Below are 12671 nucleotides of genomic sequence, written 5' to 3' on the forward strand. Positions count from 1 at the left end.
AATTTTTTTGGAGCAATAATTATTTGTACGACAGGAATATTTAGAAAATATTGTGAACCATAATACATACTTGATATGAAATAAAATGCTGCATACATATAGTTTTTATGACCTTATTGATAAGAACCAGTGATGTCACTAAAGGCTTTAGAAAGCATTAAAAAATAAGCCTTAAATTCTGTGTTTGGTATAATATTAATGGCAAATATGACACAATAATTATAAATTAAAAACATTGATATGTTGATGATATGAGATAATTTAGTTTTTCAAAAAGCGGTATCAAAAAATGGATTTTTTGGTTGTCAAAAAGCACTCGGATTAACACGAAAAGCTCTAAGTTGACAATACTAATAAGAATATTATAAGTAGCATGAGTAATAGTATGGCTTATAGTATCAAAATTTCATTATTTTTTGATTACTGAATGAATGGAAATTTTTAATAGATGTTTCAATTACATACGAAGTAGACATTGGTGTTACGAGAGAGAACATATTCTAACTCTTTCTCATAACAAACTTTTGCTTATATTTTTTCTGCAACAAACATATCAGAATACATCATTTGGATAGATTTGAATGAAACTAATTTTTCAATATGAATAACATTAAATTTAATTTTTCAAAAGCGACTATTTAAGTTAAGAAATGTTTACTGAACACTTTTTCCAAAAACCATTGGTAAATTTAATAACTGTTATTACAAACAAAATAGCGTAAACCAAAAATAAGCGGTTCCTAAATTTGCGGTGAGCAGAACCACACAGATCCTTTGGGTTAACCCTAACGAAAGCTGGACTAGAAACACAATATTACCGGCCCAACTATACAAAATTGAATGGATGGCTTCAGCGAATGTGGAACATGTGGAGAGGACAGTTCTGGAACAATTTGTTTGTCATTCCCAGGCTTAAATCGAAAATAGATCCAAATATCTATATAACATTCTGGACATAACATCCCGAACACTTTCTAACGCTAATGGCATCATAGATAACTATATATGGTTTTTTCCTGCCAATATATATCTTCTAGTATACATCCTCCTATCAACCTATAAAACGTCTATTGCATCAGATTGACCCTGTATAATTAATTTTCGACATATTTCCATTTGCGAATTTGAATAAAATTGTTATCATTTAGAATAATAAATATAATTTAAAAAAATTCCACAAAACTAAGTGCCGGTTTAATAAATCCGTTTCATTCGAGCACAAGCGATCGTGTACTACGTATAAAGCGTTTTGAGTACGCAGAAGAATAAAAATATTGTGTTGTTTTATAAAAAACAAAAACTATTTGTTTAATGTTTGTAATTGATAACGAGCTGTCTTTCTAATTTAATAACAACAAAATAATCACTTGCATTTCACATGTACACAGAAACACTTAAATGTATTTCTTGTTGTATCTTTATAATTATATTATGAACAATAACAAAATTTCAAGAAAATAAACTCAAACTCATACAAACATTTACATATTTATAATATGACGATATGCATGTATGTACTTTGAAATTGTCATTATCAGTAAAATGATGAGCTCCCTACATTTTACATCAGTGGCCTTAGTGCTGGACAGCGCCGCTTTAGTTTTAAACGATTTGTTAAACTGTTCAGTTTCACTTGATTCGGTTTAAAAGTGATGTGCGGAAAAAATCGTTGAAAAGCCAAAATAGAAAAGAAAATCCTTTAAAAAGAAAGTTCAGTGTAATAGTAATCTATTTTCTTTGTGTTTGCTGAGTGTTTCTTTTACTTTCTAAATTGATTTTTTCGTTCAATTTCTTAAACGTTAAACAACTTTTGTTGCCTTTCATAACAATAGGAAAGATTTCAAGTAATATTTGACAAAATGAATGTAATATTGAGAAAAAGTTTACAAATATCAAATGCTATAAAAACATCTTATTCGACAAATATTTGGAGAGCAGCCAGTATACAACCACCACGACAACCTGTAAGAAATGTTGCTTAGTGATAAGAAATGAAATTGAACAAAGAAATTGAAAAATATATAGATTTTTTTATACCGCACAAAGGCGTTATTTGGTCATCTGTATAATACCCTTCATTCTACACTCATTAAATTTTAAAAATATTTTGTGAACAATTATGATATTTAATAACTAAGTTTTAAACTAATTCCATTAACCCGAACTTTTGAAATTTGGCATACCTGCAACAATAATATATTCGAAAATTCTGAATTAAATTTTATGCAGTTCCTCTAGCCTGAGTAAGCTTGAATTTTGAAAATATGTAGACACCTGATGACAGTGCATATTCTAAACTAAATTTGAAGTCAAGTTCGAGTTAAATTCCTTCGAAGTGATAAATACTGAAGAAATATGCTCGAAAGTATGGATCAGGCTAAATGGTATAATTATGCAGAAAAGTAACTTAAAATTCAGTCCCAAGTCCATTTAGCTTTGCTATTAATATAGAAAAACAATATTGAAAAACGTAATTTGAATCTACAATCGGGAGATTTGTGATAGGTCAATATTTCAATTAAGTGGGTGACAACAAAATATAGAACATCGTCTTGAACAAAGAACAATCAATACATAAGATAATTATATGAACTTGAGTTCGTGTTCAGCTTGACGTCATCAATATTAATAAATGAAAATGTATTTCGTTTTTTTTATCTGTAAATTATTAATAAAATAATACATTTTCAAAAACAAATTTGTTACTCAATAAGTAAGAGTGTTATACTCGGCTGTGCCGAATCTCATATACCCACCATTAATCCGTATGCCGTAAAAGGAATGCTGATCAGGGTGATATTTGGAATATGGCCGAGCTCTTTTGAATTAACAAAATATTAATTAGATTCAGATAGATCAATTCTCATTAAATTCGGAATGAGGAATTATGTTCCAAAATATTAACTTTTTTTATGTCGATTTTCATCGCTGAACTCGAAATTTTCTGAATTCTTCTCATCAAATTTTCTGAAGAGGACCTTATATAAGGGGCAGGGTCAATTATTGACCAATCCTCACAACATTTTGTAGACCGATTTTGGTTCATATAAAACTTCTTTACATCGGATTTTTTGGCAAAAAAACGTACATATGTGCCTTTACATGTTGTGCGAAAGGTTTATATGAAGATCCAGCAAGCCGGACAGATGGACAGACGGACATGTCTTAATCAACTCAGAATCATTTTCTGATATTGGTCCTAGTTGGGTGTAGGACACAAACGCATAAACATAGTGGTATATGGTAGAAAAACCGATCTATTTGACATTTAAAAAATGAAAATTTTGAAAATAAAACTAATGGAAGTAAAATAGTTCAATTTTCATCGATCTTATATAGAAAATTTAAGAACAATTTAAATAATTTATTTATTGAACAACACAAATAATAACAAAGAACATAAATAAATTAATAAACATAAGTAACAGTAATAGAAAACTTGAAAAGATAAGACATATCTAATAGGTTCTAGGTGCAGGTGGTAATGCTTCAACCGAATCATCCAGTACTTTATCGATAACAGGTCTATATTTGATGGTGGTTTTGCCATTGCCCTCACACCAAATTAGTAAATGTTTACGCCAGTGTTGATCCAAGGGTTTCTTCGTTTGACCTTTAACATCTTTCGTATAATCGTATTCATCAATACGAAGCTTAAAATCTTCACGGGAATGAGCACCTCTTGATTCTTTGCGATGTTCCATAGATGTGACTGTTGCTATGGCATTAGTTAGTAGGTTTTGTAATTCGAGTGTTTCCATTAGATCTGTATTCCAAATCATACTTTTATCCACAACTTTAACATTATTAAATTCCTTATAGGTTTCTTGTATTAGTTTGCAACCCTCTATTAATAGTTTACCTTCGCGAAATACTGCTGCATGTTTAGTCATGATTTTTTGCATTTTTGTGCGTATCGTTGCTGGTGGTATATTGCCTTTACTGTGGCGCAATTTATCTAGCTTGGCAATTGAATATTCGCCTGTTGTTTGTTCAAGTGGTGGTAGTGGCTCTCCGGGTTTATTATTCTCAGCAATAGCATCAGCACACGCTTTGCCGAAGACCAGCAAATCCAAAAGTGAATTGGCACCCAGTCGGTTAGCTCCATGCACTGAAGCACAAGAACATTCTCCACAAGCATACAAACCCGGTATTATGATGTCTTTACCGTTATCATCAATACTTATTACTTGGCCCTTAAAATTAGTGGGAATACCACCCATGTTATAATGTACGGTTGGTAATACTGGAACAGGATCCTTCATAACATCCACATTAGCAAATATTTTAGCAGTAACTACTATACCAGGAAGTCGTTTTAGAATAACATCTTGCGGTAAGTGGTGTAGTTGCAAATGAACATGATCTTTTTCTGGACCACAGCCATTGCCGTTCAATACCTCGAGAGTCATTGCTCGAGCTACTACATCGCGCGAAGCTAAATCTTTTGCTTTGGGAGCATAACGTTCCATGAAACGCTCTCCTTTAGAATTAAGAAAAAATCCACCTTCACCTCGCACGCCTTCCGTAATAAGACAACCTGCTCCATATATACCAGTGGGATGAAATTGTACAAACTCCATATCTTGAAGTGGTAAGCCCTTGCGGGCTATCATTGCCGTACCATCTCCAGTACAAGTGTGACCATCAGTTGTCGAAAAATATGTGCGACCACTGCCTCCCGTAGCAATCACTGTATTCGGTGCTCGAAATCGATATATCAAACCATTTTCTAGATTCCAGGCAATAATTCCACAACACTTGCAATTTTCGAATAGCAAATCTAAGGCAAAACATTCGACAAAATACTGACAATCAAACGACAGCGATTGGCCATAGAGTGTATGAATTAGGGCATGGCCAGTTCGGTCACTAACAGCGCATGCTCTATGCGCCATACCGCCTTTACCGTATTTAAGGGTTTGGCCGCCAAAAGCACGTTGATAAATTTTACCATCAGCAGTGCGCGAGAAAGGCATTCCCCAATTTTCTAGCTCTAAAACAGCTTGAGGTGCAGCTCTACACATATAGTGAATAGCATCCTGATCGCCCAACCAATCGGACCCTTTAACTGTATCGTAAAAATGGTATCGCCAATCATCTTCTTCCATATTTCCTAAAGCCGCATTAATTCCTCCTTGCGCAGCCACTGTATGTGAACGTGTAGGAAAGAGTTTAGTTACAACAGCTGTTTTAAAACCTTCCTTAGCTAAGCCTAAAGCCGCCCTTAAACCAGCTCCACCTGCACCAACAACAATAGCATCGAAACTATAGTCAACCATTGGATAGTCTTTCCACAAATCTTTCGTTTTAACATCTGCTTTGTCTGTACCCCCGGATTTTACAGCAAACAGACGTCTTTGTGATCGAGCAATAGATAGAACAGCTGAAGCTTTTTTAGTGAACCGCATTTTTCAGTTTGAAAATCTAAATACAAATTGCTTTGATTTAGGAATTAAAACAAAACCCGGAATATAAATTGAATATAATAAAATACTGACGTTTCTTTATAATACAAGTTTTTTCCACACACACATTTCTATTAAAGATTAAAGGGGCCTGTAATTAGGGGCACAAAGCATAAATTTTGAAATATTTATATAAAATAGCTATATGTACAGATGTATGCGGATTTATTATGGCATTGGGACTGATCCCATGCTGCCTGTCTTTCCGCCACGGGGCTACTATGGCAAGAGATTAGATAGCTTGAGTATAGTACTTCAGTAAAGTGCTTGTACATGGACCGGCTCAGCCATGTACAAAAATTGCCACCTGAGTTCTTCATAGAAGGATTCAGGGGCGCGTGGTAGACCGTCTCAAGTCTACCCAGTGAGTGAAAAGGACCACCGTGAAATAAGGCCGTCAAGGCAGGTATTCACGTAAAGCACTCGACAATCTGATCTGCCCAATAAACGTCTGAAATGTTGAGGTTTAGTGTTGTAAATATGTATGTATGTATAAGATGAGCACATCTGATTTTGAACAAAATAAATTCTTTATTACACAATTTTAACTATTATCTGCTTTTGTCCTGTTGCTCAATACATTAAAACTGTATGAACAAGAAAAGTGATGTGCCATCAGGTGTCCTTTCATTTTAATTTATTAAAACTGTCTTAGTATTTTTGTTAAAGAAAATTGCATATCCTTTTGATTATTTCTTCTAAAATCACATTACGAGAAATTGGTCGCATAATAAAAAACTGAAAGTACCATTAAATTCTTCACGCCTCTTGAACGTTAAATGTTTTCTTCCTTCGTTATTTTTTGAGTACAAAAAGAAATGTCGTGGTAAACAGCATTTTACTAAAAATGAATGCATTTTTGTCTTGCAGTTGATGTGCATAAAAATAGATAAATAAAAATGCAAAAATTATTTAAGTATAAACAAGTAAGAAAGTATAGTCGGGCGTGGCCGACCATATGATACCCTACACCAGTTATGAATATTAAATGTGATTTATTTTTCATAATAAAGCATTTATCTTCAATATTCCCTTGTTCCGATACATTTAAGCAATTTATGGATGAAAATCTAATTTTCTGAAAGAGGCTTTATATGGGGGCTAGGGGCAAATATGGACCAAGCCCGATAAAATTTTGTGAATATATTTATATTTACATAATATTTTATTGTGCTAAATTTCATCGCGATATTTGTGTTTATAAGTTAATTTGGGACATTCAAGTAATTTTCTGAAGGGGACTTTGTATGGGAGCTAGGGTCAAATGGGGCCCGATCTTTATGAAATTTGGCAGGGTCATCCAGACTTCTATAAAACTTAGTTGTGCCGCATTTTATCGATATATCTGTAAATTTAACAAAATTATGAGCTCAAAAGCCCTTTTCGGGGGGTTCTGTTCTATGGGGGCTAGGTGAAATAATGGACCGATTTCAACCATTTTCAATAGGCTTCGTCCTTGGGTCAAATAAAACGTGCGTGCCAAATTTCATCCAATTATCTTGAAAATTGCGACCTGTACCTTGCGCACAAGGTTTACATGGACAGCCAGCCAGCCAGCCAGCCTGCCAGACGGACGGACGGACGGACATAGCTTAATCGACTCAGAAAACGATTCTAAGCCGATTGGTATACTTTAAGGTGGGTCTAGGACGAATATTTTTGTATGTTACAAACATCAGCACAAATCCAATATACCCTCCCCACTAAAGTGGTGTAGGGTATAAAAACACTCACTTGCTACAAGATTATCATAACTTAAAAATCTTAAAAATTGCTCCAAAAAAATCCTCGCTTGCGTGCTCTATTGTGGCTGATCTTGTCAATGCGTTTATCTAGAGAGAAATTCAATTTTTTCTTAAATATGTACTATATCTCGCTGCGTAAACAACATATGTATGTAATTCGTTTCAAAAAGCCATATTAGTGCAAAAACCAATAATTTTAAGTTATTACTATTTTGCTATAATTGCAACGTTTATATCTGCAAGAGATGCATGATTGTAAATATAGTAAAAAATCATACATTTTAAAAAGACCTATTTGCAATTTCTATTTTTGATGTTACCAAATAGTAATACCATTCACTGCCTGTTTCACAATATCGAAAACACATTTTATTTCTTATAAATATATTGAAGGTACATATGTATTTCAAGAAATGTACCTTTTATATACATATATTTTTCTTTCGCGAATCAAATGACAAAATAAAAAGCATTTAGGTCATTATGTAAAGAAACCGCTGTTGTTTGAATAAAAGAAACAGTTCTCACAAGAACCATATTTTCATCTACATTTTGCATTTTTTATGTGCTAAGAAAATATAACACTTTTATATTTTCTTATTTGTTTTTCATTCAAGTGATAAGCAAATCAATTTCCTAAAAATTTTCTTGTTTTTTTAGAAGGATTCTCTTTATTTTACATGTATGCATACTAGAGTGTCCCACACTAATGCAATAAAATTCGTTCGTTTTACGGACAAAAATACAAATGTATAATTATTTTCCCACGATAAGCTCAAAATTTGTAAATTGACAAATGCACTGAGATGAAAGGGAATTGAGAACCCCTTTTTATAAAAGTTGTCCACGGGACACCCTAATACATTTGTAATAGGTGTGTAACCAAATGTTGATTTTATCACTACTTGGTAAATGGTGTGAATTCAGTTTACTTACTTTACTTTATATGGCTATTACAACCGAGGGTCGGTTTCAGCCTGCTGTAAAATAAAACGTCAGTTATTCCGGTTCTCTGCGCGCTGGCGTCAGTTGGTTACACCAAGTATTTTGAGACACTTCTGCACCTGGTCGTCCCTGCGCTCGTCCTTTTTTCCGTTTCATACCATCTATTGATTCCTCCCCATATGATTTACGGGCTGAGGCATTCGCCACACGTGTCCAAGCTAGCGCAACCTCTGAACTTTATACATAGAGTATATATAGGTTTATATAGCATAGAGTTCATAGAGATCATAATTCATCCTAATTCGGAAGGTATCATCGACACATATAGGGCCACAGATCTTACTGAGTATTTTTCTTTTGAACACTGCCAGCGCGACTTCATCTGACCTTTTCATTGTCCACGTTTCAGCGCCGTACATAAGGACAGGTAAAATAAGCATGTTGTCCGTTGGGAGAGGACTTTGCTCCTTAGTTGCTTACTAAGTCAAAAGTAGCACCTATTTGCTAGTGTTATTCTCCGTTTTATCTCTAAACTGACACCATTATTGCTGTTAATGGCGGCTCCCATGTGTATGCGATTTTCGAGACGTTGTGATGTTTTAGCGCTCGCAATTAGGTATTTTGTTTTGTCCTCGTTGTGCTTTAGGCCCATGATCCTCGACTGCCTCACCAGTTTGTCAAATGCACCACTTATTGCCCTTGTGTTGCGACAAATGATGTCAATATCGTCGGCATATGCGAGTATCGGGACACTTTTATCGTAAATGATGTCAGTGGTCCTAATTTTCGTCTCCATTTGCAGATTGAAGAAATCGCAGGATAGGGCATAGCCTTGTCTAAAACCTCGATCAGTATGAAACGATTCTGAAAGGTTTGCTTCTATCTTCACAGAACTTTCAATATTCTTCAGCGTCATAATGCAAAGCCGGACGATCTTCGTGGGAGTACCAAGTTCAGACATAGCAACGTACAATTTTCCCCTTATCGGACTATCAAACACAGCCTTATAGTCGACAAAAAGGTGGTGGATGTCGATTTGCCTTTCCATTGTCTTCTCTAGGAGTTGACATAACGTGAAAATCTGGTCTATGGAGGACTTACGACTCATAGTATTTTATAGACAATAGAAAGGAGACTTATCACTCCATAGTTAGAGCAAATAGTAGGGTCACTTTTTTGGGGATCGGGCACAAAACTCTGAGGTTCCATTCATCATGCATGCATTCCTTAGGCCATATTTTGCATAGGAGTTGGTGAATACATCGTACCAACTCTTCGCAACCAGTTTTGAATAGCTCTGCAGGCAAGCCATCGGTACCCGCGGATTTATTGCTCTTCAGCCGACCTATGGTCATTTGTACTTCCATGTCATCATTGACCTGGGTCAATGAAATCTCCTTCATCGCGTGCCTAAAGTTTCGAAAAGTGATGCTTTCATAACCTAAGTGTGCTCTGTATGTCCGTCACTATATTACCACTATTATCTCTGCAGGAAGAGGCCCCACACTTAAACCCGTCAATCTGGCTCTACTTTTCCTGCAACCAGGTAGTCCGTACTTTTCCTGCAACCAGGTAGTGGTTCGCAGTTCGAAACGTCCGTGCGTCCAATATGTTAGATTAATGCCCTCCATCTATCACAACGTGATTTGTTTGGTTTTTCGTGATTCGGCCCTGTCTTTCCTGTGCGTTCCATGTAGCCTTGTGAGTGTCACGATGTTTAATTCTAGTGCTACTTATAACAATGTTCCGAGCGGCGGCGAAGTCAATAAGCCTCATTTCATTTTCAGAGGTCTCGTCAAGGAGGCTAAATTTTTCGGTTGTAGGACCAAAGACATTCTCCTTGCCAATTTTGGCATTGAAATCGCCAAGGACATATCATGTTTGGGACATCGATCGTACAAGTCATCGAGACGGTCATAAAAGCGGCATTTGACTCCATTGCAGTAATGTCGCCCTTATAGTTGGATTGTTGCACCTAGCCTGTAAAGGGATAGAACATTCCAGGTGGCTATTCTCAATTCATGATCCTTAATTCGTTTGCGGGGTTCGTCATCTAAAGGGGTCCGTTTCCTGTTCTTATTTTCTATCCTACTATTGTAATATTTTTTTATATGGTGGCCTACAAAGCCAACGCAAAAACCTCAACATAATTAACTGTTAGAAGTTCATCTGAGAGAAAAGTGTATTTTCGACCCACCCTACTATACATGCAATTGCAATCTCTTTGATAAACTTTGAACAATTTTTTATATAAATGTACTTTCATGTTATACTTTATAACTATTTTATAACCTTAAGGAAATCTTTAAAAAGTGCATATATAAGTTCAAAGTATGTACATATAATGTTTTTTAGTTTATTTTTGCAAAAAGATACGAATATTGAATTCTAATTTTATATTATTTCTATTTTGTATAGTTTTGTTTTAAAGAAATTTTTTTTGTATTTATTTCGTCTTATAATCAGTTCGCCCGGTAATTTTATTATTGATGTATAAGTATGTATGTATGTATGTTCTCTAAAATGGGAATCAATAATTTATTTAAAATCAATTGATCTACAGCTTAAATTTTAAAATCTCAGTATCTTTTTCGCTTACCCCGGCCATCATCTAAATATCTAAAAATGATAAAATAGCAAAAAATATGACAATACGGTATCATAAATTATATTTTTATTTGTTACTCACACCTTTTGTTCGAAATGTATTTTCTACAAAACAAATTTCTTATCAAAAACTAAATGTTATGAAGACTCATATTCAGGCAATGTGTACAATGAAAATGTGTATGTACATACATATGTATACATATTTGTTGATATGATAGGTATAGAAGCGAATGTAATAATCTCCAGTTCTATAGTTTCTGAAATAACTAAATAGAAAAAAAACTTTATTTCTAAAGATTCTTTCTTATAATTTAATATTCAAATATAAATGAAATGAGGGAAAATAAAAGTTTGCATTTTGACGTTTTGTTCATGAAATAATGGAGATTGCAGACTTTGCTTATATGTTAAAGTAAATAACACTTGTTCACATTTTGTTGCTTTTAATTTCATGCTTATCTTAGGAGACAATAACACTCATAATTGCACTGAATGACTGTTAAAAATATCAAAAAAAAAAGTAAGAACATATAGTCGGTTATGGCCAATACCCTACACCAGTGAGTATCTTAACCATGTGGATTATTTTTCATAAAAGTGAGTTTAGACTATTGTATTGTATGATTGCAAAGGTAAAATAATTGACCCATTTTGACCATTTTCAATAGCGTTCGTCCTTAGAAAGAGACGAACGTGCCAAATTTCATTAAATTATCTTGAAAATTGTGACCTGTAGTGTGTGCACAAGGTTTAAATGGAAACACAGACACACGGACGGCTTAATCGAGCCAGAAAGTGATTCTGAGCCTATTGGTATACTTTAAGGTGGGTGTCAGATCAATATTTCTGGGTGTTACAAACATCAGCACAAATGGCACCATAATGATGTAGGGTATAACAATGCGAAAAATAATAATATTAAACTTTGAATAGTAAACAATAGGAATGCAAAAATGTATGTTTATATTAATTTCGCACAGAAAACTTGGTGATTTTAACCATAGTGCACTGGAAACATTGACCTTTTTTCGGCTCCATATAAATGGGGAGCATCCTAAAGTAGATACGTCAGTAAATATGTATGCATATGACAATGTATGTATGTATGTATGTACGTGTTTGTTTTCCCGTCAAAACAAACACATTTTTTTCTGACCATACACGGATGAAGTGACACAAACGATTTGTATTGAGATTAAAAAAAAGAAAACAAGTCAAATGTTATGATAGAACAAATAAAATAACAATAAAAAACAAAATTTGTTAGTGCAGTCAACCAAGATTAAGCAGGGCATGTTTATATTAATACTATGTACATACACATATACATACCTATGTATGTATATCTTATCATTGACAGACAAAACAAAAGCTAACATTTGGTTACACATTAGGGATGTATCAGAAATTTGTTCCTAAGATGATGGGCAAAAAGCTAATTATAAAATTTCAAAAACATTTCGTGACCATCCATAAACAAATATAATTTATACAATTTAGTTACTAAATTAGACAACCAGATTATCAAAACTAACAATAGTACTTTTTATGTACAATTTTAGCATAAAATTTTTAATGGAAATAGATATGTATACCCTTAATGTACATAGTTACTTACAAACAATTTTTACACTATTTGTTAAATAAATGGATTAACATACATATGTAAATAAATACACACACAGCATTTTTGCTGAGTTAGTATTGGATGTCGGTCAGAAAAATATGAAATGTGGTGTAATAGGACTTTACTCCTGCAAATATGTACATATTTCCAAAGATATTTAGACATATCGTTAGGTTAGTATTCAAAAGTGGAAAATCCTCTTTAGTAAATTTAACAGGAAAAGCAAAATATTATACATTTTGTTTGTTTTTCAGATCTTTAAAATCTGTAATTATA

At 33.8% G+C, this 12671-nt stretch overlaps 2 protein-coding genes across 2 annotated transcripts in view; one reads left to right on the forward strand and one right to left on the reverse strand.

The window, feature by feature from the left end:
- The first annotated feature begins 1210 nt into the window (after nt 1-1210).
- Nucleotides 1211-12671, forward strand: part of LOC119603319 (delta-1-pyrroline-5-carboxylate synthase) — a 56151-nt gene continuing 44690 nt past the window's right edge. The window contains exon 1 of the mRNA XM_037955324.1: nt 1211-1964. Within this exon, the coding sequence (XP_037811252.1) occupies nt 1860-1964 (105 nt within the window). The 5' untranslated portion in view covers nt 1211-1859. The remainder of the gene's footprint in view (nt 1965-12671) is intronic.
- Nucleotides 3354-5484, reverse strand: LOC119603320 (succinate dehydrogenase [ubiquinone] flavoprotein subunit, mitochondrial-like). The gene has a single exon (XM_037955325.1). It carries the CDS (start codon nt 5409-5411, stop codon nt 3459-3461), a length of 1953 nt encoding a protein of 650 aa, XP_037811253.1. The 5' UTR covers nt 5412-5484; the 3' UTR covers nt 3354-3458.

The sequence above is a fragment of the Lucilia sericata genome, unplaced genomic scaffold, assembly GCF_015586225.1.
Source record: "Lucilia sericata isolate MDLA Ls3-8-SP2 unplaced genomic scaffold, ASM1558622v1 Contig000293F_arrow, whole genome shotgun sequence".
In the NCBI taxonomy this organism is placed as follows: Eukaryota; Metazoa; Arthropoda; class Insecta; order Diptera; family Calliphoridae; genus Lucilia; species Lucilia sericata.